The 27,363-nt window shown below is 28.1% G+C and overlaps 1 protein-coding gene across 1 annotated transcript; it reads left to right on the top strand.

The window, feature by feature from the left end:
• The first annotated feature begins 363 nt into the window (after positions 1 to 363).
• Positions 364 to 26,981, top strand: LOC107450820 (aconitate hydratase, mitochondrial). The gene is made up of 22 exons (XM_043043143.2): positions 364 to 515; positions 2,249 to 2,317; positions 2,394 to 2,473; positions 2,662 to 2,800; positions 4,337 to 4,375; positions 5,243 to 5,323; positions 5,409 to 5,501; positions 9,841 to 9,910; positions 10,002 to 10,142; positions 12,203 to 12,301; positions 12,846 to 12,950; positions 13,697 to 13,788; positions 14,861 to 14,966; positions 16,317 to 16,474; positions 17,030 to 17,103; positions 18,472 to 18,656; positions 20,631 to 20,836; positions 21,932 to 22,029; positions 23,513 to 23,606; positions 24,933 to 25,065; positions 25,149 to 25,270; positions 26,452 to 26,981. The coding sequence occupies exons 1-22, from the start codon at positions 483 to 485 to the stop codon at positions 26,587 to 26,589; spliced, it is 2,355 nt and encodes a 784-aa protein (XP_042899077.1). The 5' UTR covers positions 364 to 482; the 3' UTR covers positions 26,590 to 26,981.
• The last annotated feature ends 382 nt before the right edge of the window (positions 26,982 to 27,363 follow it).

Genomic DNA, 27,363 nt, shown 5'->3' with positions numbered 1-27,363 from the left:
TCTAAGGATCTAGGCGGGTGACGATTTGAGGGCCAATGCATTCCTACCATTAAACACAAGACTGCCCTTGAGTAAAATGGGATGACGATTCCTAAAAATGTGACATTGAAGCAGATAATGGTATTGTTTAGGGCTGTCATAAACCGGCAGTACAGTCAGGAATATAAGGAAGAAAATTTTTGCATAAAATAGTTTTATTAAAACTGAACAACTTTTAATCTCATTCACAACTCTAGTCTCAGTCTCTGAGATTCATAACCCAAATCATTTATCTGGCCATAAAAAAGTTATTTGGAAAGAAAAAAAAAATAAATAAAACGGGCAGTGCGGATGCTCTTTTGCATTTTCCTGCAAAACAGAGGAAGCTGAGGTCCGCATCAGCAAAATACCCAAAGAGAGATTTGCGTTTTGCTTACCTCCAACTCAACTTCACTTGTTTCTCCTCTCTTCTCCTACCCTTTAAAATTTTTGTGAACGCGACGATGGCTTTTCGTGTAATATTTCGATCTCCAGCGGTATATATTTTATATTTAATTCTTTGTAATTGTTTCTAATTTTTCTTAGTAACTGCCCTTTTTTTGTGCACCTGTTGTAAAGTATTTATGGGTGTTGCAATTGTTTTTTTCTGCAATTATTCAGAATTGTGACCTCTGTAAATCAAGGGCATTTATCTTACGTTTAAATTCAATAAATTTTAGACTATTTTAACATTTTGTTTACCATAGGTGTTAAACATTTTTAGTATAAACTTAAATCAAATGAGTTTGATCTCTGTAAAGTCTTAACCTATTGTCGGCTGTTGCTTGTAATGCATGCATTTACTCAAACTAGTCTATTATTATGCCGGTACTATATGTATCATTTCAGTAGCGTTTTTTTTAACGCAACTTTCATCAAAGCTATGTTTTAAATATTTTTCCTTTTGTTGCAGAAGATTTGCATGTGAAGAAATTTATTATGTATTGTTATTCTCAATTTTTAAGTAACGTAATGTCGTTGGTCAATCTAAAAGACGTAGAACTGCCTTCAATTTGAAAGATTTTGGTGTCTGAAATAAAAGCAAGGTTTTAAACTTGTCAGTATATACAAAATGAAATGTTCACATTTTTAATACGAATGTAAGATGAGTTATTTGTAAACTGTTATTTGATTTAATTTATGTGATTTGATTGTTGGGATTCCTGGTCTTCTAAGCTTTCTTTTCCACTGTGCGAACTTACGATTAATGAAATATGAGCCACATTAAAATAATTATCTTAAAGCAATATTGAGAGCTCCTGTCATGTAAAATAATTGTTAAAGAGATTAATTGACTGATAAAAAAAACGTTTAAAGAGGAACCAATTATTGAGGATTTTCTGTTTACTGTAGAATTAGTACATTTTGCATTGCTCTAAATAGAATAATTTCTTAAAACTTTGATTCTAGTTTTTCAAAATATATTAAACATTTACAAAATAATTGACATGTTTTGTGAAAGTTTATAATTACAAGTTTATTTTATAATGTTTTTAATAACTTTTCAAAATGTCAATATCATTGTGACGTTTTCAAAGATAGATTTTTTAAATAAATATATTGTACTAATTGAGTTTCAACTAAATTTAATATTTATTATAGTAATGCAAAAGGAACATGTTTTAGTATTTTAACATATGTTATCATTTGAGAAAGGTCTGAAATCATTGGGAAGCTTTTTATATTCACATAAATTTATAATAAATTAATCGCAATATGATACTTGCATCAAAAGTTTATTATTTGAGCTGAGAAGAAAAAGTTTTCAAACTGAAGTTTTTAAATGTTTGAAATATGTTTTATACATCTTTCTTTTGTATCATAAATATTTGGTGCAAGCAAATTTTTTCTGATTAAATTTAATTATTGTAATTTCATTAATTTTAGTCTATTCTTATTTACCTTTCTTACATTTTCAAGTCATTATTTGATATTTTATTTTAACCCAAATTTATTTTTACTTATTTGCTATGAATGATCCAATGAGTAGTGATAGTTGTTTTTTCTTTTAAAAGACCTATTGCATATTTTCTATTTATCAAATAAGTCTTTTTTGTATTATTGCTAAACATTTTCTTTTTTTCAAATTAACTTTTTCAAAATGGGAAGAGTAATGTGATATTTCAATATCTTTAATCTAAAATTTAGTATCTTGCCTGTTTAATAAAAAGATAAGTGGGTGTTAATTTTAAGTTTATAAATCTTATTAATTTTATTGATAAATTTCTAGGTTTTGAAAGGATATGATAAACAGGCTAGACTTTTTCATGTTTCGCCTCTTAATTATGCTGCCCATAAGGTAATTAGATAATCATTATTAAATAATTATTTAAAGTTAAATTGCGTATACTTATTATACCTTTCTCTCATTTCAGGTAGCCATGAGCAAATTCGATAAAGATTCGCTGATGCCATGTGAGAAACTTAAAAAAAATTTGGAAATAGTTCGAAATAGGTATACTGAAGAGTAAACTTTAAAATTTCGTTTTAAAAATAACATATTTTAACTTGATATATTAAATTGTAGATTATAAAATTTTATCCGAAAATTAACTTAAATGTTTATTTTTATTTCAAACTTTATTGATGTAAAATTTTCTAATCTCTTTTTCCAATTTTTTTAATATTTTTTTCTGATTGCAGGTTGAAAAGACCACTTACACAAGCTGAGAAAATTTTATATTCTCATTTAGATGACCCTCATAATCAAGATATAGAAAGAGGTACAAGTTATCTTCGACTAAGACCAGATAGAGTGGCTATGCAAGATGCCACTGCTCAGGTTTGTCTAGTGTTTTATTTTATTTATAAACTGAAAACAATAGTGTAATTTAATGTATATTTCTACTAACCAGTGAGATATAATGTGCCTAATTCGTTTGCATTTAACGTTTTTTTGTTATTTTCTTATTGAATCTGAGCAGAATTTTGTGCAGCTGTATTCAAGATCACATGTTTACATCAGGATAAGAATTTTTGTTCTAGGAATAGATTTTTAGAAGTAGATTTCGAGGACATGCCATATCTTTGCAAGTCCTCACATGAGTCAGATCATACTTTTTTTTTCGAGTTCAGTGCATCACTGTGTGTTATTTGAGTTATAACAAGGGAATGAAACCTTTATATGTTTCAAAGAATGTTAATACTACTGAAACTGCATCCAAATGTAGTTATGACGCTGAAGATCGAGAATGTTGTAGTAATCTTTATTCTACTACAGAATGGAGGCAAATAGAAAGTTAAAGCTCAATGTTGATTTCAACAGTTAATTTTTACATTCGCAAACAGAAAGTTGTTAAATAGCTGTAGAAAAAATGTCAGCAGAAAATTTTGGGTTGCCCATTTGAGTTATTGCTTTTCGACACGCTCGGTTTTTTATAGATTCCATAGTTTTTCAAAATTTATTGCTTTAGAAATGGTTTTAAAAATCTCAATATTTTTAATTGGTTATTTCGATACACAACTTTTATATATGAATAATCGTTTTTCAATGCTCATGCTTGTAAGTTCAATAGACTTTTTGATTTTTTTTGGGGTAGTAATATCAGGGTTGCAAAAAATCCACCTGGTTTGGGTTCTATTGGGCTTTTCTGGGTTTTTCATGTTTTAATAGGGTTTTTTTTTCAAAAGAGAGGGCTGGGATAAGTACCATATTTTAAAAGAGCTTATTTCAATATTAATAATTAAGTTTAATTTTATAAATTGACTTAACATATAGGTAACTAATAATTAATGCAAATAAATTGATGAAAAAGTCTGAAAAAAGTTTCTTCTGACATCACGATACAAAATGTTATATGTACTCACATCACACATTTGAAACTTGATTTAACACAGGATTACTTTTTATTTATATTTTAATCTTAATAAATATTTGAGGAAAATTTTTTATTTGCATAGAAAGCGAATCAATGGCAATGAATAATCAATACCCATACAGTCAAATCTAGCCAGCAAGGTGACTCTCTAGTCTCCAACACAATTAATATTTTCACTATAGGTTAATTTTTTTAGGCTGGACTTCATATATATTTCAATAGAATAGCTCTTTAATATAACAGATGATAAAAAAGAAATCAATCTTAGAAAAACCCACTTTAAGGTGGATTTTACTGGGTTTTTCAGAGTGGGTTTTACCCAGTAAAAACGGGCGGGTTTTGCTGTGTAGGTGGATTTTTTGCAACCCTGAGTAAAATACAAATCTTTTTAATATATTATTATGACACTCAATTTTTTTAAATGCACATTTGAATTACTTTTTTTCTGAATTTTTGTGCCAATTTTTTATAAATTTATCGCTTTGTTCGTTTCTCTTTAGATGGCTATGTTGCAGTTCATATCAAGCGGTCTGAAAAAGGTTAGATTGTCCTATTTTATATGTGTCTTCTAAAATGTTATAAATTTATTATTTAATAGTAAAATTTTTTGTATAACCTTAAAGATCGTTTGGGAAAAAAAAATATTTTTCAGAGTTCTGAAGTATATATTGAATGCGGGAATTTCTATTGTAATAATTATCTTTCCTTAATTAAATAAAAAAAATTAATCAATTAATCAATTGAAATTAATCAAGTTTTTATTAAATATTGGGATTAATATTGTTTGAATTTTATTAAATTGTTTTATTGTATACTATTTTGAAGAAAGTAAACAATTTTTGATATTCTATAATACTTTATAGATTTGGTTATGAGGAAAAAACCAAATTTGTTATTAAATTGATAGTTTATCAAATTATTTCTTCTCTACCAAAATTGATAGATCTATTACTGTTTTATTAGTATTTTCATAAAAATTTGCAAAGTTCAATTTGAAATTTTTACATCTTATTTTAGACCATTTTAATCTTTCATTATTTTAAGGCTATCTATTGTCTTTCTTATTGAAACCTACTCCAGGTGTTAAACAATTTGTTGATGATGTGATTATTTTTTTTCCTTAATGAAATATGCTTGTATGTTTTGATTGTATTTTGAAAATTTTCTATTTCTCTCTTTGATTATAAAGCACAGTTGATAAGTGTATTTAATAGTGATAAGTAATTTATTATATATTTTAAGCAATTGTTTTTGGAGTTTTTATTAGTTTACTAAAAATAAAGCATATATCTAATTTTTAAAATTTTTTTTATCCCTTTTTTGTAAGCTATTCATCAAGTTTTTTTTCTTTGTTTCAAATCTTGATACAGTCAATGGTGTTTTTTCATTTTCTTTCTTCATATTAGGTTGCTGTACCCTCTACAATTCATTGTGATCATTTGATTGAGGCACAAATAAGTGGAGACAAAGATCTTGCTCGTGCAAAGGTATGTCCAAATTTATGTTGCATATTGCTTGTGGGAAGTATTGTTTTTTATTTTTTTCATTGTAATCTTTTTATTTTTTCCTTAGGATATAAATAAAGAAGTTTATAGGTTTTTAGAAACTGCGGGTGCTAAATATGGTGTTGGATTTTGGAAACCAGGAAGTGGCATCATTCATCAAGTAAACAGCTTTATTGCTATTAATTAGAAATGAAAATATAATTATTTTATTTAAAAATGAAAATAAAATAAACTTATTTCCTGTAACTATTAAGTGTATTGTCTTACTGTGCTATAACCATGCTGATAACTTTGTTTTTAAATTATAGTAAGAAAGATTTTTATCAGTATTAACAAGAATAATTTAATTGTGTTTTTATTTTAATAAGCTATAATGTGATGCCATGAAAAGTGTTATAATTTCAATGTTATAGTTTAGGTTTATTTTATCTAATCAACCTAAAACCGGTTATATTAGATAAAATATAACTGGTTATGTTTTATCTAATTTTAAAGCTTAAAATATATATTTTAATGTTATTAAACTGTATTTCTAATAGCATTTAATTAATACTTCCATTTTCAGCTAGTATGTGAACTATAAAAGCCTTAATTAAAAACTTTATTTTAATATTTAATAAAATATTTTCACTATTTAATCTAATTTAATTAATTTTAATAACATAATTCTAAATTATGTAAAGAAAAATTTATTTTTTGAAAAATATATTTTTGGCTATAGTACAATTTCAATTAGAAAATTTTTTGTTACGAAAATTAAGCATAAGTTAACATATGTTTGAACTAAGTAATATGTCAGAAATATTTTTAGGTCATTTTGTTATTATTATTAGTAGTAAGTTGATTGCTGCAAATTATTTTTTCTAAGCGTACATTGTTCATGGGTGCCATTTTTCAATCTTGAGGACTGAAATCAATCCTGAGAAAAGATCTGTGGACTGAATTCCATCCTCAAATTTATATTTATTTCCAATTTGTTTTTAAATTAAGTTTTCAGAAAAAAATTACATTTCCTTTTTCTTTAAAGAAGAATGTAACGAATATTTTCTGTTAAACTAAAAAAAAAAAAAAATCCTTTTTTTATAAATTCATAGTTATTTTTCATAATTATTGCAAAATGTTCGCATGATGTTTCACCGCAATGAAAGAATTTGATTGACTAAACTTCAAAATCTGCTTGTGTAAACAAAATTTGTATTATTGAATCTGAAGGTTTTTTAAATTTGTTTTTCCTCCTTTCACATTTTAAAATACTGGACTGAGTTAATTTAAGATAATTTTTTTACGAATTGAAATTTATAGACATAGGATGAAATATTATTGATGATGTAATTAATAAGATGAGGTATAAATGCCTCCAAGACAAATTAGTGGTGTAATTCACCAACCAATTGGTGTAAAAATATAAGATTTTTTTAGGAAAAGTAATCATTAATGTAAGATGTGGACCATGTTAATTGGTCAATGATAGGAAAATCTAAATCAAACACCAAATCCCTGAAATCAGTACCAATAGAACTCTCACCAGCACACTAACAAGACTCCGGACAGGACACTTTAGGGGGATGAAGATTCATGGTGACGGAACAAGGACTTACTGCCTCTGCAAAAATTGCCCAGACATAGAACTAACCCCCATACATCTTTTCAACTGTCCCGCTATACTGGCGCAATTGCAGCAAATAAGTGACAATCCGTGGGCAGACTTCGTGAAGAGAATTGCCTTCAAATAGCAGATATTGTATGTAGGACCTTTGATCACATCTAAGATTATTTTCTGTCTATGACACGATACCAACCAACCAACCATGTTAATTGGTCAAAGAATAAGTTTAGTCTTTAATTTTTTTAAAGTGGCACCCGTGATTATTTTTACATGTAATTAAATTAGGATATTCAATGTATGTTTTTAAATTTTTTAATGCTATTATTGAGTATATACTTTTGTTCTAATGTTACTTTGCCAACTATTTAGGACTGACTTCTTTGTAATTGTTCGGCATGCAATGTTTGTATTTTTTTGAAATTTCCAAAAATTTTCCTGTTTATATATTCATTTCCTATTATTTACTTTATATACCTTATTTTGATATGTTTTTTATGGTCTGTGTGAAAAGAAGAATCCCTTTTTGGATTTTAGGAAACTATTCTCACTGATTAAGCTTTCATTTCACAATTCAGACCAATATAATTGATCCTGTTGTGCAGCTCAAGTAGGGCTTGTTTGAAGTTATTACTTGCCTCGTATTCGGTTGCATACATCAAAAGAAATAATGGCATAGGCTCTCAATTTTACTAGAACTTTTTATCTTTCAAATTTCTAATTAAATTAAATATTTTATTTTGCATGCTTTTTTTTAAAAAAACTTGTTACTCTGGGCTGGTTGGCAAGGCGTTGGACTAGTGTTCGTGCGAACGGGAGTTTCAATCCAGCTGGCTGGAGAAGCCCCCCTCTTTTTTTTAATATCCGTCGTTGAACAGCCGACCCAATTTTGGGTTTACGACTGCTAATGTTCAACTCCATAGCCTTGTAATTTTGAACCAATCCAGAAGACAAGGAAACTCCTGGATCAGCAGCCCCAGTGCTATTGATTTGTTATGGAAACATGTAGGACTTTGAGACTTGACAGATTTAAGTGCATTAATCACAATTTACTACATGAGGAGTCTTCGGCCGACGTTGATCGAATCCACGAACTCTTAGACATGCGCTCAGTGCCCTACAAACCGGGCTATCCTGACCATTAATGGAGAATCCCTTTGTATTAAATGGTAACTGATGCACGTTAAATTTGTGATGATGATCCCCTCCCAATGAGGTGATCCGGGTTCGATTCCCAGCTATTCCAGGTCGAAACGAATTCCCTACCTGGCTCGCACAGACTACAGTACTGAGGTAAAATATCCTAAGTAGTAGACAGATTGTGGGTTAGTCTCGTTGCTGTCAGGCTAATTGTGAGTGGTTTTCATGGTTTTCCTCTTCGTGTAACCCAAATGCGGGTTAGTTCAATCAAAAAGTCCTTCATGAAGGCATATTTTTATCCAAAATGTGGGTCTGCTGTTCAATGACTTATAAATTTTTTTTTCTCTGTTAAAAGTGTTATTTATTAAATTTATGTCAAGTATATAGTGCATTTGAAATGAGAAATGTAAAAACATGTCTTGGTTGTTAGGAGATTTTATCTTAAAAAATTTTCAGTGATTTTGAATCTTCTTAGCAAAAATAAACATCATTAATTTTCTTTTTCTAGTAATGCTTGTATAATGATTAAATGACCCCATGTAAATGTCTCTTATTAATACACTTCTAGTTTTTATGCATAAAATATTAAATCTATTAATGTTAATTTTTTTATATATATATTTATATTAGTTAAACCATAATGTTCTTTCCATAAACAAATTTGTAGAACTTGATCTGTAAAATGTTAGATTTTGCATGAATAAACCTTATTAATTCATAAGGGAGTTTAAAGAAAAATCTATCAAGATGTTTAATTTTAATGCAGTTTTGAAAAATATCTATTTGCATTATATTTTTCCCATGTCTATGTAAAATTTATGTAAGGATTTGCATGGATTTAAAATTTCATTAAAAAAGAAAAAGGAAACCAAGATTATATTCCCTAATATTTAAGGCAAACTTTATGCAAAGTGAGAGATCTTATGAAAAATGTTTCTCATTTAGCCAGACCAGCTGGGAGCAAAAATAATTTTCTCAAAACTATTTTTCAGGACAAAAACATTATTTTTTGAAAACTAAAGCGTCAATCTTATTGTAAGTTTGTTTTCTTACTTTTTCCAGGTTGAATTGACATGGTATCTTTTTTATTTTCATTTTGAGTCAACTTATAAGACAAAATTTTTCCGAAAGCAATATTTTGTTTCATACAAATCTGCAAACTGTTATACTTTTCTATCTGAACTAGGTAAAATTTCATTAAGGTGTGTTGGTGTTTAAAAATAGTGTCTACTGTGTGGTAACTTTTATATTAGGGATCATCAAAAATAAGTTCTAAATGGATAAAATTTAAGACTCTTTCGATACGTATTTATAAAATATTTTTTATGCTGAACGTTTAAATAATTGAGTTCTTTTATACATAAGTCAATGGAAACATCTTTACTTCTTTAGAATCTGTGTAACCCGTTGATGTTTTTTTTTACCCAATTTGCACAGGGGTTATTCTGTTCTTTACCTGCTTTGACTGTCTGTTTTTTTCAACTGCATATTTATGCCAAATCATATAAGAATCACTTTTTTTGTTACAGTATGTATAAGATTTGAAGATTTACAAGCTTTTCTTATTTTCTTTTGAAAGTTGATGGTTGTATTGAGAATTTTTGCCCCTGTCATTATTACTCCTGTTTCTGTGCATGCTCAAGCTCTAGATTATTTATTTTAGACGTTGGTAATGGTGATGATTTTTATGTATTTTTTTTTTAAATTTCAGTTTTAATCTTTTATTAAAATTTGTGAATAATTTTTTTTGTTTTAGATTATTCTAGAAAATTATGCCTTTCCCGGTGTCTTACTGATTGGTACTGATAGTCACACTCCCAATGGAGGTATTTAATACTTAATAAAAGCCTCATGTGGCTTAAATATTTTAAAATTTAAGTTTCAAATGTATTTAAAATTTTTAAATTTCAACAATAGGTGGCTTGGGTGGGCTCTGTATAGGAGTTGGTGGAGCTGATGCAGTTGATGTTATGGCTAATCTTCCTTGGGAGTTGAAGTGTCCTAATTATATTGGAGTGAAATTGACTGGAAAATTAACTGGTTGGACATCACCAAAAGGTATAAATATTCAGATTAAAATTGTTATCAAAAGTTTTTAGATATAAAATTATATGTTAAATACAAAAGCTTGAACAATTATCTCCCCTTTTCTTATATTCATATAGATAAGCAATTACTTTATTTGTAACTAAAGATGAATAGATATGAGTAAAAAATCTCTTTCTAGGTCAGGTTTTTTGCCTTTTTAATTTTCTAAAATACAAAACTGTTAGAAGCATTTTTCTTTTTACATGATTGTAGTAAAAGTTCTTTAAAAATTTTCTCTGGCATTAGAATTGTTATTTAGATCAAATTTGTTATGAAATATTATTGAAGCAGATAGTATTTTGAAAACATTTAAAAATTTACTTCCTTTTATTTCCTTTTTGCATTTTTTTTTACATATCTATTTTAGTTTTAGATTTTTCAAAAATGTTAAATGCTTACAACATTGTCCATAATTTTCTAGTGTGCACTTTTGAAAATGCATAAAATTTTTATCCACTAATTTATGTATGGTTTGGTTTTACCATCTAAGTCTTGTGATTAAATTAATAGGTTTATCTCTGTATATCTTAAAATGTTTTTATTCCATTATTCTAAGATATGAATGTTTCTCTGATTCTATATTTGCTGACTTAAGATCTATTAGTCAAATATCAATTATTTCTTTTTAAGTGTGTAGCTAAAATTATAATTTTGTAGTTTTAAATTTTGATTTTATTTCTAAAAACACCATAAACATCATATAAACAGTTCAATGCTGGTATATTTGCTGGAGTTATTAGGATGTGACGATTTTAATGTCTACATGGGAACTTTACAAAAAACCTTCTCTTCACAATTAGTTTCAATGTTTTCAAAATTCACTTAAATTTTAGATAAAAATGTTGTATTTAATTATAAAGGCATCATGTAAGCAATAAAATTGTTGATTGATAAATTTATCACACATTATTGTTTTCTTTATGGTTTTAAACAGGGTTGGGATTTTTGACTTCCTGAACTAGTTTTTGACAGGACACGTGGGTTTTACTGTCTTAAAGTGTACAAAACCTTGAACACTGGTAAAAGATATAAATTCTCTATGTGTAACCAATGTACGCTTAATAATGACATATATTAATAAATATTTGATACTTTTTATACAATTTGCTTTGACTTATTAAAGGAAAATAATAATATAATAGGATAAGATAATTTTTGAAGCTCCACAATTCATTGAACAACAAAAGTGAATACCTTATCCTTTAAATATAAATAAATATGCATTTAATAATGATAAATTATGTTTTTTCATGAGGATAAATAATGCAGTATTAAAAATATAAACATTTTTAATAAATCAAAAACTTTTCTTCATTTTGTTTCTTATTCAAAAATTTACCTTTTATTTTTCTCAATATTTCTTAAAAATTTTGACATAATTTGAGTAAAAAGGTTTTGGTCAAAGGGGTTTTGGACAAGCCACAGTTTAAACCCTGGTTTAAACTGTGGGTTTATCCATTCTGTCCTAAACCTTGCCAACTCTGGTTTTAATAGTTTATTTTTATTCAATGTTTATCCTTTTTACAGTCCATTCTTTTATTATGTTATGTTATTTCAGATTTTATGTTATTTCAAATTTAATTGTAGTTATTTACAGAAACAAGCTATTCTGTGACTAAACATTATGCATTTAAAAATTAGTTTCTTTTGTACATCCTATATTTGTTCCACTTAATCATTATCGCATTATACTTGAACAAAGGCATTTATTTTTAAAGATTATTTCTTGATGTACATAAGTTAATGTCTACTGATTTATTGTTTAAATGTAGTTATTTCTATAATAATTGCTTGTATATGGTAGATGTATTTTCTTGTATGGTCTGTTAACTTCACCTGAAGTTTTGGTTCTTAGTATTTTTATTAAGTTACCATTATATATTTTGTAGACCTAAACAAACAGTATTGCATATACAGGTGCAGTGTGAATAAAGTTTATCACATTGTGTATTTTATGCAGACATGCTTTTCAATCTATATTCATTTCATCTTATAATTGTTATTAAGTTTTGTTAATTGTTTATTTCTAGATGTTATACTCAAAGTTGCAGGAATTTTAACTGTAAAAGGTGGCACTGGTGCTATAGTAGAATATACTGGACCAGGCGTTGATTCAATATCTTGCACAGGTAGAGTTTTTTGTCTATTGTACTATTATCTGTCATCTATTCTCATTCTTCAATTTTATATTCAAAGAAGTTTTGATAATGTTTGCCCATACAGAAGTAACTTTATAGAATAATTTTTTTTTTACTTGTCAAAAATCCATAATTTTATTATTCCACCACCTAATTTTTTCAAAATTCTGCACATTTTTTTTTTTTTTAATTTTTATTTTTTTATTTTATAGATTGCTCACAAATGTCAAATTCAATTATGAGCATACTGTATTTTTAAAGAATATTTTTTTGTTTTCTGTTTTTAGTAAATTTATCATTGTTACTATGTAATCTTTAAACAGATAAAAATAGTTCTTGTTCAATTAACCTTTGTATTAAACTGTATATATAACTGCAAATATTTAAATAAATGGAAGCATTTTTTACAACTAATGTACTGAAGTAATAAAAGTATTTTTGTTGTGTATTTGTATATCTTTAGTTTATTTTTGAAATTAATGTAGAAAAAACTGTTTTCCATCTGAATTTATTTATCTGTGAAATATTTTAACAGGTATGGGCACAATATGCAACATGGGTGCTGAAATCGGAGCAACAACTTCAGTCTTTCCATATAATAAAAGAATGAGAGATTATTTAGTTGCTACAAAAAGGCAAGGTGTGTTTATTTTTATTAACATTTTATGATTTGTTTTATTCAGTGCATATTTTTATTGAATATAAAGAAAATAAAACTGGTATGGAACATATAGACTATAATCATTACAAATTCTTAATTTACACTATGAACACAAAATTACATTTGTTACTTGTCTGGTAGTAGAAACTTTGTAGCATAGCAGCTGACTCTGCAGATTATCATGTCATTCTGATTTATAAAGATGATATATAATAAAAACATAAGTGTAATAAAAGCAAATATATATATATAAATTATGAAAATATTTTTAACGTGCTATTGCTATTCTTTTCTTTGTTAAAATAAAAGTGGAAAAGGACTATTTTTTTTCAATAAAGAGTAAGACTCATTGACTTTGTTCTTTTTATGTTTTTTACTGGGAAAAATTCTTACATTTTATATGTAATTAAGAAAAATTTTTTTTTGCTTGTGTGTTTTAATTAATGTACTGATTATATTATGTTTTAATTGTTAGTGTAATTTTAATGATTTATAGGTGAAAGATGTTTTTAAATACTATATTGATAGCGCAATTTTTTTTTCTTTCTTTTATCAGAAAAACATTTTTGATTCAAAGCGTTTTTTCTTTATAAATATACAGATAGACATTTTTTTTTAAAAAAAACAACTTAAAACAATGTATTTTCTGTACTATATCTAAAAATATTTGCTTGCTAATTGGATGTATTTGCTACACTTTTATATTTTCTTTAATTTTCTTTCAGAAATTGCTGAATTGGCTGATGAATACCGCGATCTTTTGACACCAGATGAAGGATGTAAATATGACAAGGTTATTGAAATCAATCTCGATGAAGTATGTGTATAATTTCAGTTTTAAGTTGCATTTAAAGCATTTATTGGTTTTTAATTAGTTTAACAGCTGTCCATATGAATTTTCCTAATGAGGTGCATTATAGATGCAGATAATCACACATCTATACAATTACAAAATGGCAAAAAGATTTAATGGTAAATTAAATGAGCTTATTATGATTTATTCGAATGACTTAAGAAGTAATCAGTATTTATAACTGTGTTATATGCTCTGATTAAAGGTCACTGAAAACAAGGGATATTGAGCTTATAAATATTAATATTTTAGTTTTTAAAGAATACCACAGTTGTTACTGGGCAATTAACCAATGCACCAGCTTTGCATTTTCTTTGAAAATATACTTATCTGTGTCAAAAGTTTAATTGTTTATATACTACTACTAAATGAAAGTAATTGAATTAAAGGAAATATACATAAATATGAAACTGATTTTAGAAGGAAAATATTATAAAAATTAATTTAGCNTATGTATATATAGATATATATATATGTATATATATATGTATATATATATGTATATATGTATGTATATGTATATATGTATGTATATGTATGTATATATATGTCATCTATTATCGGCATTTGGTTGATTGTTTTGAATGAGCTGATTTTTTTTTTACTGTGATTCCACAAATTTCAGTACCTTTAATTTAATATACGGGTGCCAATTAATCTGCCTTTATTTCTCTAAACAGTCTGGGTAATTAATGAGTAATTAAAACTTCATTGAATTTCTAATCATATTGTTGGATTTTTATTCTTGTTTAAATGACCACTTTAATTTTATTCTAATGTACACTTCTATACATAGTTTTACTAAACTTTAAAGCATTCCTTATGATCGAAATATTTTAACCTGTATTTGACGTAAAGTTAATGGCTTTTGTATTTTGGAATGTGGAAAGGTTTCCAGGCTTTGGTCAGTCTCAGAAATTGATAGCTGAACCTTAATAATAGTTAAGGAGTTTATTATTGTATATTTATATTACATTTGCTGAGATGGTTGTATTACTTCCTACAATTTTTTTAATCATTTAAATTTTTTTTCCAGCTTAAACCACATGTTAATGGACCATTTACTCCTGATTTGGCTCATCCGATTTCGGAGTTGGGTGCTAATGCTAAGAAAAATGACTGGCCATTAGAAGTAAAAGTGGGTGAGTCAGCAAATTTGGTGCTTTTGTATTACGCTATGATCATAAGCTACAAACCTTTTCTTGCACTTTAACTTTTTGCTTATGGGTGGTACAACAAGTGGGCCAGGATAACAGTCTTCACCATTCACAGGGCCATTAGAAAGGGGTTAACATGGATCACTTTGTTTTGTTACCTCATCCAAATTACATTAACTGAAACATGAAATAATTTTTTAACATTGAGGAATCTGCTTCTCTTTTGTAGTCAGTGTATCTGATCTAAAATAATTTATTTATCATTATGAAGCAGTCACATTGAAATATAAATTTATGATTACCAAATTTTATAGCATTAGATAATTTAAACATTTGAAGTTATTTTTTGCTTGCCAGTTATTATTTGCATTGGTGAGAGCATGTTGGGATCCCAAAACGCTTTGGGAGAAGGGAAGCGTCAGCCACTCTGTTCCTTAATTGAAATGGAAACAAAGGCGCTAGTACCAACCATGCAAACCCCGTTCTCGTCGCGATCTATAGAAAAAGGGGCTTTTCTGCCAGCTGTCTTCTATGATTGCGTAGCTCGTATTTGGTCAGATAGTGCTGTGTGGTAAGCCTAACTGGTTACTTGCAGCATATTATAGCAAGCTTTTTTCGTAGTGATTTTTTTAAAATCAAACGAAGCTCTAACTTTTCAGGAAGTACTATGCAACCATTTTAAACATTATTCTAAATAGACCTTAGTTTTTATGAAATTTTTTTTTCTCTGTGCAACTTGTTTCTGTATGACCAAATCGAAAAAGTTCTTAGAATGAAAATGCCTTTTTTGCTAGTACTGTTAAATGCATGTTTTTATTAAATTCAAGTTGAAATTTAACTATGGGCAATGATTTTTACGGATTTTTCTGTATCAAAATTTTTTTTAACGTATGAGAAAAATATATGTAGAAATTTACTAGTCATAAGTAATTTTTCATTTGTAGTAACAATTTTCGAAATTTTTTTTTATTTTACCATAATTTTGTGTTGATTTCTTAGTATGATATCACTAATCTCTAAATTTTCACAAAATAGGTACCTCTTAAAAACCTAGACTGACCCCCTGATAAACTGAAAAAAATATCTTGAATTTGGATATAGTAAACTATTTCTTATAGCGTGATTACTACTGTATACATAGTTCGCCATAAGGGGGCTCTACTGTATAAAGTAATTAATTACTCATAATAATAAAACAAGACATAGTAAGAAATTATCGCAAGTTACTCCCAATTTCTAAATCAAACTTTATATTTTAATACTTTTTAAAACACCAAAATCTGTTTAAAAAATTAATTTTATTGTTGTGAGAATTAAATTTATGTTCTCTAATAGGATTAATTGGAAGCTGTACAAACAGCAGCTATGAAGATATGTCTAGAGCTGCATCTTTAGCAAAACAAGCATTGGATCATGGTATCAGGTCTAAATCCAAATTTATCGTTACTCCTGGATCAGAACAGATAAGAGCTACAATTGAAAGGGATGGTCAAGTAAGTAACACTATATTTAATATTAAATAATTTTTAAAAAAAGTGAATTTTTTTTTTTAAAAGGAAAGGAAGCTAGAACATGATAGATTCAGAACAGAAGCAGTTCTGGCCTTTTGACGTTGAGCTTTAACAGTATATTTTAGTGCCTAATTGACCCTCTTGCCCCTTTCTTTTGCTACTTTTAGCATCTTTATGTATTTTTATTGTAAGCAAAAGTTTCCTTTTGATCTAAAGAAAGCAAAAGGAGAGAAGCATTTGGTTTACAATCATTATTCTTTAATATTTATGATTTTTTTTTTAAGTGCATTTATTATCTATCAGCTAATGCATTTATTAAATAATGATAGAACAAAAAATCAAAATATTTGTGCTATTCATATACAGCATACGGCAACAAAAAAAAATTTTAATACATTTGTAAGAAAAATTGTTTGTTCGAAATTTTATCCCCTCTCCCTGTAATTACAAGAATGAATTAAAAAATTCTTTTGTTTTCATTTCACATTGAAACCCTATTGAGTGCAATTCTCGAGCTTTTTTTTTTATTGTTTTCAGGCTCAAATCTTAAGAGAATTTGGTGGTGTTGTACTTGCAAATGCTTGTGGTCCATGCATCGGACAATGGGATAGGTAAGTGCTTTTTTTGTATTGTAGAATACTACACAATTGCATATACTTTTTGATCTTAAAATTGGGTGGTTTTCCATCGGAAAAAATATGTAAATGCACATATCAACTTGTTCAGTCCTTTAGCAAAAGTCTTTGTGAAAGCAATGTTTATATTTTAATGAGTTAATAAGAGCTTTTTAATTTTAAAGAAAATTGTTTTTCCCGCTTCATACTGCCACCTCACTTGAATTTTTTCAAATTTCCTTTTTATGTTTAGAGTGTTTACAAAGCTAATTTAAGATTTGATCCTTGTTTCTAAAGATTTGATTTAAAATACATTTTACTGACACAACATGCAGATTGTTTAATTATATAAGAAAAAGTCCAGCAATTCAGTTTGATACAATTTTAAGTGTTATCAAAATTGAAATAATTAAACATGTTCAATTTTTATTTATTTAGCAGTAAATGCAGTTCTTGCCATAAAATGTAAAAGTTTTAAGCTATGCTATAATGACAGATCAGTACTTCAAATATCAGTACATCAAACATTTTGTACACACTCAAATCTTGTTGATAGTACCAAAAATCTTTCCCTATAAACCTAAATTCATATTAATTCATAAAATGGTGTGAATTATTAGATTTGAAAATATAAAATACTAAATTGAAGAATTGAAGGGATATATATCTGTAAATGAATGAGAAAGTAAAATCTGAATATTTTATATTTCATGCAATTATATTTTTATTAATTAGACTTAAAAAAAAATAATTTACTGTCTTTTGCTTGAAATTTTCTACATTTGTTAATTATCAGAGGGGAAATAACCTATGGTGATCCCCTACTCGAGAGTATTCTACCCATAGCATTTTAACTTAAATTATTTTAACTCAGCTTTTTTCTGTTTAACCATAAACTCAGATGTAACATTTTAATTTCTCATTGCTAAGATTATGGATATTCACTTGAATAGGAAATGACCAAGGGTAATCCCCCTCTGGAATATCTGTGCAATATTTTTGACTCCTAACATCGATAGAAATAGGACATATATTTCCCTCACACTGACCACTTTACTGCCATTATCATAGTTGGCTACAGACTGCAGTACAGATGAAGCAGTGAGGTGCCCACTTCACAGGGAGATACTGTGTTCAACTTCAGTTTAAGTGTTAATTATAAATGATTTACTTTTTTCAAATTGTCAAAAACTGATTTTTTTTTCTTTTTCAAGGTTTGCAAACTGTTCTTGTATCTTGAGATTTTGGTAGCTTTTTTCTAAACAATTTAATTATACTTGTATTTTATCCCTGCATCTTAAAAATGAAAATTTTTTTTAATGTAATTTCATGTCACTTAAAGTGTTATGTTGCATATCATTTTAGGAAAGATGTTAAAAAAGGAGACAAAAATACAATTGTATCATCATATAACCGTAATTTTACCGGACGAAATGATGCAAATCCTGCTACACATGCATTTGTCACCTCTCCTGATATGGTTGTTGCATTATCTACAGCTGGAACCTTAGATTTTGATCCCCTGAATGATGAATTAACTGGAGCAAAAGGTATTGTTTTTTGGTTACGTTGTTGGTACTTATTGGAGGGCTCATGTAAATTCAATAATAATTGTAATTTTTTTTCTCAAAAAGTAAAGAAAAAATATTTAAATAACTGTTTTTAATTTTTTTATTGGTGCCTTTATTCTCTGGTTCGGTTAAAATCGAAACATTTGAAACTAGCTTGAAAATTAAATTGATAGGGGAGCTTTATTTCAATCTCTGCTTCTAAGACAGACCTGATGATTCAAGTCCTATAGGTTTTTGAAATTTGTTTATTTTAACCTCTTATTTAAAAGCACTAAGAAGCGCTTATTTTTCATCAGTAATCTTAGTTTTTTAATTTATTTTTTTTATAAACTGTAAAAGTAATTCTTTTTCGTCTGATTGACATAATTTCATTTTATGATTGATGGATTTCTTTTTAGTACTAGATCAGCATTAGAACTAAGAATGAATGAAAATTGTCAATGAGTCTAATTTAAATATGCTCGGGCACAGGTATAAACAGCAGTTAAAATACTCCAATTTTAACTGCTAACAGTTTAAAATGGAATAGACTTATTTTTATTTTTTTTAAGTTTAATTTTTATGTAATTTATTGTATAATATACTGACTTACAGAGTTGAGTAAGAATTTTATTGTTTACTAGATTGAAAGATTGTTTTTTTTTTTTTTTTTNTTTTTTTTTTTTTTTTTTTTTTTTTTTTTTTTTTTTTTTTTTTTTTTGCATATTGGTGTGCTTTTATGAATTAAACTATAAAAGCATCTTTATTGGGTGTAATACATTTATGAAGTATATTCTATGAAGATGTGTTCAAGTACTTAACAAGAAATAAAACTGTTTTTTACTGGTATATTAATTAAGAATTCAATGTTGCGAAACTTAACCAGTCTTTTTTTATTAATGTTAATTATGACATAATTAAGGTTCTCCCTTTTGCTTTTAATATAAATTCTATTCCTCATGCTTAATTGTGTTAATAAGTTACAAAAGTACACACTTGTGCTCCTTTATAACCTCTAATTATTGTATTAGATATGGATTACATGGTACTGACTGTAATGCTTTAGTTTTTGACTAGTTACTGTAAATCTCCTTAATATTAAATTTTTTTTTTCAATTTTGCCTCGTATTATTCTATTCAAAATAAGATGACATTATACTGCAGAAAACTTTTTATTACACATTCTGTTTCACATCTATAATTTAAGTGAGTTTAAGCAAATCTAGATTAAGCCATGAAGTTTCCATAGCTGGAAATTTCCAAATCAAAATATGAACAAATTATTGGGGGAAGAAAAAAAAAACTTTTCCATTGCATAGTCTTAAATTATATTCTTATAATAGCATTTTCGAAGTTTTTTTTTTTTTTTTTTTTAATCAATATAGTTTTTCTTAAAGGCCCTATAGTAGAAAATTACAAGTAAAAGTAGGTAGTTGAAAGGATCACTAATTGATATGAATTTTTTCAATTTAATAATTCAATGATATGTACCACTGTACTGTTACATAAAAGTTCTATGTTTAGTTTGAAATTCTACAATGTATTTTTTAAAAAAAAAGCAAGCTATAAGAATACTGTGCTTTATTTCCCCTCTCCTTTAAGGAATACATTGTATTGGTAGCTTTTTTTCCTCCTTTAATTAATATGTTGTATTAGTAGCCTTTTTCATCTCATTTTTAGGCGTGCGTTCAATTTCTGTATTTAGTATCCTTAGATTGCGCAGATTCTGACGGCTTTAAAATCAAAGCCATAATGGTTTATTCTTTTTAGCCTGTTTAATAACTGTAAATTTATATCTGATTTATAAATTAATATTTCGAACTATTATGAGAAGTAATATTAAATATCAATTATATTTATGCTGTATATAAAAACTATCATTGTATGTTATATTTTTTTAATATGGTACGAATTATTTTATTGCTTTTTTTGGTTGTATGTTTAATAATCTTAAAACTTATTTCAATTGTTTAGGAGAAAAATTCAGGTTTAATGAACCTACTGGTGATGAATTGCCATCTCGAGGTTTTGACCCTGGCGAGGACACCTTCCAGGCACCTCCTGATGACGGATCTTCTGTGAACATTGATGTTGACCCCAAAAGCCAGAGATTGCAGCTTCTGTCTCCATTTGACAAATGGGATGGAAAAGATTTAACTGATATGCAAGTTCTCATTAAAGTAAAATAAAAAAAAGCATTTACATAGTTTCATATTAACGAAGGTTGGAGTCTCTATGTCGTAAGCTAGGACAGTGTTTTTGAAACCAGAAAGTGGTTATTAATATTCGAAGGGATTATTTTTATTTTTTTCCGTTTTGGTTATTTTAATTTAATCCAGTAACAGCTGAATTTCTTCTGCTCTGCTGCGTTTTTTTTCTTTCTTTTTTTCTAAAAGATCAAAACTAGCTGTTCAAATTTTTTCCAGGAAGAAAAAAAAGACTGGAATTTACCAATAATAGAAGTAGTAGTAATATTTTAATCTGAAATTATCCAGTTGCAAAATTTTTTTAAAACTGAAGATGTTCTCACATTAGAAATCCACCTTTAATGCTTATTTTCCACTTTTTGTCAAAAAAGAAAAAATTTATATCAATTTTAATTGTCAGAGGGTAATGGTTTTAAATAAGCTTATGGATTCAATTTTTGTCCAGTATATATCTTCTCAGTGTCTTGGTAAGTTTTTTTTTTCTGTATAAATTCTCTTAGCGGTACACAAAGCATGGAGCAACTTATTCACCACTTTCAGTTTTCAAAATGCGCTGTCTTAAAATTTAAGAGTAACTCCAACCATTTTTACTTTTTGACTTAGCTCAGCTGTAAAAGTTTTGAAGTCAGGATATTATATTCTTTTAATAACCTCTACTTGTTCTTAAATTTTCAATGTTCGCAATTATATCAGGGTTCCCACGGTCCTNATATAATTTTTAAAATTGGTCTTAGATTAAGGTCCTTGAAAATTTTGTTCAGGTCCTTGAAAAGTCCTTGAATTTCAATCTCATCATAGAGTGGGAACCCTGTATGCATGTAATACGTGAAATCAGACCTAAAAAGTGCATTTACGTAATTATTTCCATAAACCTTTTTTGTTAATGTAACTTAATGGTTTCACACTGATTTGTTAGTATGTCCAGGGTCTCTAATAAATCAATGTAGGTGCAGATTTATTTTAAATGCACAATATATTTCTAAATTTTCTATTATATAGTTTATTTTTACATAACTTTAGTCTGTTTCTATTCTCCTAACCTTTAATTAAATATATTTTTAAAATTAGGTTAAAGGAAAGTGCACAACTGATCACATTAGTGCAGCTGGCCCTTGGCTTAAGTACAGAGGTCATTTAGATAACATATCTAACAACATGTTTATAGGGTATGTATTAAATAAACCCATTTTCGTACATCTGTTTTAGTGTGACCAACTCCGAATTTCTGTGGAATCTTAGTTCTATGGTCTGTTGCTGAGCATTACCATGGGTACAGGGACCTGGAATCCTTCCCCTTCAGATCTATGTTTAAATTGAGGAGGTGGCCTCACAAAATTGTGTTGACATGTCTTTGGATTATCCGCAGTGATGTTTCCTAGATTGTCGCCAATTGCTCATTGTGCCAATAGACCTACCTACATTTTTTTTTGTCATTTACTTTTATGTCAGAACAAGAATTTTAACATAAAATCTATATTTTATGTAGATTTGTTTTTTTTCTGTTTAGATAATTTTCACATTTAGATTGTATTTCCTTTCCATGAGTAAAGTTAGTCTACTCAGTCACTTTCAAAACATTGTATTTGGAACAATTTTTTAAAACTGCAATATTTAAGCTTTTAATATGGTGTATATTATTGTGTATTTTGTATATTATTGTGTATTTTATATATTACTGCAATATTTAAGCTTTTAATATGGTGTATACAATGCAACTAAAGGTTAATACGAGGCCTTTCTAAAAAGTATCCGACCTTTGGCCAGAAAAAATATTTCGAATGCCTGATGAAGTTGGGACCCTAATCCCCTTCAAAGTAGGCCCCTTGTGCTTGCACACTCTTGGCCCACCGATCGTTCCACAGCTGGAAACACCTCTGGAAGTCTTCTTTTGGAATGGTGATCAGCTTCGTCGTCGCGTTCCACATTATCTCTTCTCTACTCTCGAAACAGGATCCTTTCATTGGCGTCTTCAATTTTTGATACAACCAGAAGTCGCAAGGAATCAGGTATGGAGAGTAGGGAGGTTGGCGAACGGTTGTAATTCCATGTTTGGTTAAGAAAGTGTGGATCAATTGGACTGAATATGCAGAGTTGTCATGATGCAATTGCCAGTTGTTCGCCCTCCACATGTCTGGTCTTTTGCGTTGAACTGCGTCACAGACTGTATTTATGTTTCTGCGTCGTACCCGTACACCCATGACTCATCTCCAGCGATCACGGTGTTCGGAAACCCAGGATCAGTGTTGGCTGTGTCCAGGAGGTCCTGTGCAATGTCAAAATGGATGTCTTTTTGTTCCAACGACAGCAACTTGGGTACGAATTTCGCAGCCACTCGGTTCATGTTCAAATCTTCACACAAAGTTGCATGTGCAGAATCTTTACTCACTCCCACCTCTTCTGCAATGACCCGCACTGTCAAAAGATGATCTGCCATCACCAAATTCGCATTTTTTTTATTAATAAATATATTTATTTTTACAAGTAAGATACATAATAAATCTTGAAGACTGTCTTTTGTGAATTGTGTAGAATTATAAAACATACACTAAAATATTGGTAAGAACAACTCTTTCAATTTTTTATTCTTTTATATGTATGTTTTTATTTTTTTGTGGAGTTTACATTCAATTTTTTTCCTTCTCTTTTCAGTGCTATAAATTCTGAAAATGGAGAAGCTAACAATATCAAAAACAGACTGACTGGAGACTGGGGGTCAGTACCTGATACAGCTAGATACTATAAAGTAAATTGATTTTATCCTTTTTTATTTTAATTTTTGATAAGACAACTTTGACTTTATTCTCCATTGTGTATAAAAATTGTATTATCAAATACCAGGGGTTAAAAGTTCACAATACACAGAAATATTTTAAAAAATGAAATTATATATCGATCATTTCAAAATTTATTCTTTAGTCTTTTGCATCCTTAGTTTTCATAGCGGTGAAAAAATAAGAAATGAGGAAAACTAGTGTATCCATTTTTTACAAGAAATTTTAATAAAACTTATCAGTATAAGCGAAAATACTGGTGCAAATTTTTTTTCAAATTTCATTGTTAATTTAAACTGATAATTAAAGGCTTTAGTTAATAGTAAAGAGTTGTGTAAGAAGAAATAAACTTTAAGATTGTTAACTTTAAAATATTTGTTATATCAATTTAATATACGTTTGTTCAGAGTTTTGCTTATATTCGTCGTATGACGCGAAACTCTGTATCTTTTAAGAAGGCCAGCTTTTTCATGTTGATTATTTGGTTTTATTTCGCTTCATTCACTCGCTCCTTCAAATATATAGATGAATGGTTAGAATATGCAAACATGTCTAGTGTAATCACATGCAGTGTGAATATTCCTTTCTTCCTTGTTCTGAATTATTATTGCTCAGTTTTACTCTTTCTTCCCTTTCTTACAAAGTGTCCTATTTCACAATGCCTCCTTGTCACAAGTCATGCTATATTACCTGACCATATACTTGCAGCTCAGAACTATTGCACTGTTATAAATCAAATTTGTTGGAGCATAAAAATATTGATTATGCATGTAATTATTTTGATAAATAAAATCTTGAATTAAACAATCAGGATGTGTAGCATTTTATAAAAGTGCTTATTTTTGATATATGTTTTTTGAAAGACCTTAAAAGTGCTTTCTTTCTTTTTTTCCTTTTCTTAAAGTGCTTTTTTTCTTTCTTTTTTTTCTTTTCTTAAAGTGCTTAATTTTCTGTCTTTGAAAATGAGATTTTTTTTTTGCAGTGTCAATTATCATAAAAAGCATGATTTTCCCAATTTCCTCTGCAATCACAAACAAGCTACTTGAGTTTTTAAAAACGTTTTTATATTTTGTTGATTTTATATGTATATAAATGAACTTTAAACAGTAGGAGGAAAAAATTTTATTACTTCACGTATGCTGATTTTAAAAATATTTTTTGAGTTCTTAAAAGGTGATTATTTTTAACTTGTCACAAATTGTCAGACTTTCTTATTACTGCAACATGATATTTTTTAAAAACATTTTTCATTTTATTGTTTGACTTTATTATCTATATCTCATCATCCTCATTTCTAGTCAAAAGGTGTGAAATGGGTTGCAATTGGAGATGAAAACTATGGTGAAGGTAGCAGTAGGGAGCATGCTGCTTTGGAGCCAAGACATCTTGGTGGCAGGGCTATTATTGTGAAGAGTTTTGCCCGTATCCATGGTATGTCTTAAGAGTTTAGGAAATTCTTTCATTTAGCTTATAATTTTTTTGAAAAATTAACTGCATATGTTTTTATTTTTTAGAAACAAACTTGAAAAAGCAAGGCTTGTTGCCTCTAACTTTCAATAATCCAAGTGACTATGATAAGATCCAACCCTCAAGTAAAATTTCACTATTGGGACTAAAAGACTTAGCTCCTGGAAAAGTGAGTATTTAAAAAAAATTTGGAATTTATTATTTAGCCATTAACCAAAATTTGTCCAGCTTTCAGACTATATCTTTTCAAATCTGGTTTCTGTTCTCCACATTTTCGATTTACTTAAATAAAATAAATGATTTTTAAAAAATGGGAATGAAAGATTGTGTTTTTTTTAAATAATAACTATGGTTTTATAAATCTGCTCTAAAAGATAAGCAAATTTAATGTTATGATTCACTATGATATTACTTCTCACAACCTGAATCTCTTGTGAACCCTATGAATTCCCAACCAGCTCTAAACAAGGATTTCAATTGTAAACAAAAGGAATAAATTAAATTAGTTTGTAACATCAGAAGATCTGTGCATTGAATGTCGTCAATCAACTGAATGCCCTGTATGCATCCGTGCTGCAATTTGTTCAACACAGCAACAAAAAAAAACCTTTTTTTTTAATTGGGGTAATTAATATTTTAAAATTAAAATTTAGGCAGAAAAAAGTTCCATATTTTAATTTTTTTTTAAATGTAATTTAGTTTTGGATATTAACCCCTTGCCTGCTGAGGAAAATGTTGAAGTTCATCCTGCCCCTCCTGTGCCACTGGTTTCCACGGAGGCACTCTTGATGTGCATTGGAAAAAAAAGAACAAGCTCTCTTTTCAATTAAATAACTGTTTACTTTTAAAGTAAAGAAAGAAATACAAAATTTAAAGTATACCACAGTGTAATGAAAAAATTGTCATGACTGTAAAAAAGTAACGTTATATTCTGAAGTTTCTGATCCTGAAGATGAAGGAAAATAGTTATCTAATTAACTCTCAAACATGTTTGTGCAAAAAAAAGTGTGTACTACTCAAAAGAAACCAGCAATAGCTGCACATCTGTGATTCACTTTCCAGAAACTCCCCCTCTTGTCTGAAATCCTTTGAAAACTCTCGGGGTCATTTTATTGCACTCCTAAGCCGTAGTTGTAATTTTACTGATAGTTGTGCAATGCATACTTCGGAAAGGCATACATATATATACGCCCGTGCCAGGCAAGGGGTTAATACAGAAATAATTAAGAATCTCTAAATTGAAGATTGGTTTAAATAAATAAATATGGGATAAGAGATTTTAAATTTGGTCTAAAAATATAGTAAATAGTGTATGTTATTAAAGTTTGCCAATTTCTATTTTTTTTGTAGCCTGTGAAGTGTGAAATCAAACATGAAGATGGAAAAACTGAAACTATTACTCTGAATCACACATTGAATGAATCACAAATTGAATGGTTCAGAGCTGGAAGTGCACTCAATCGTATGGCAGAACTGAAGACTCACTAAGAACTTTTTAACAATTTCCCACCCTTTTTTAAAAAAAGAAGCAGTTTAATTGTGATATGTTGTACATTAGTTTCAAATTCTAGGCTTTTGTCTTTCTGTACAAATCGTATTTATTAGTATTTTTTATGTAAATTTGAGATTGTCTAGTCAAATCAAATTTGGCTGATGATTAAAAGGAAAAAAAAAAAAGATTGAGTAACATCTGTAGATCTAAGAGCAGCATTCAAGTTAAATAATTGATTCTTGTTTTATATTCGCTTAGTGGACATTATTAAAGATTTTATTAAAAAATGTTGTTGTGCTTTGTTATTTTTCCGTTTGATAGTTAAAAATTCCTTTATACTTAATTGTAAAAAGAAAAATACTGCTAAATAAATATTTTAGAAATTTAATTTTTTCTTAATGGGAAAGGTTATGCAAACCTTTATATTTTTAGCTTGATGTTTCTTCGAAACTTTCAACCTCAAGTGAATTAAACTTAAGATTTATTTTTCGTACTATAACTGCTGACAACTGCACAATTTAAAAAATTCATAGCCCAAGTTTTGACCATCTTAAGCCGCAAATCAGGTATGGATCAAGTCTGGTTCAGTTTAATGAGCGAAAAAGACAAAAAAAATAATTTAACTTTTTTTAGAGCACAATAATTAATTGAGGTAATAAAGGATTAACCAGATAAATTTATAGTATAAATTGTGNAAATTCTCTATTCAAATCATAATCACAAATCTCATTTACACACTTAAATACAAAATTTAAATTCAAACTGAAAGC

The sequence above is a fragment of the Parasteatoda tepidariorum genome, chromosome 5, assembly GCF_043381705.1.
Source record: "Parasteatoda tepidariorum isolate YZ-2023 chromosome 5, CAS_Ptep_4.0, whole genome shotgun sequence".
NCBI classification, from domain to species: domain Eukaryota; kingdom Metazoa; phylum Arthropoda; class Arachnida; order Araneae; family Theridiidae; genus Parasteatoda; species Parasteatoda tepidariorum.
This window is presented reverse-complemented; position numbering and strand designations above follow the sequence as displayed.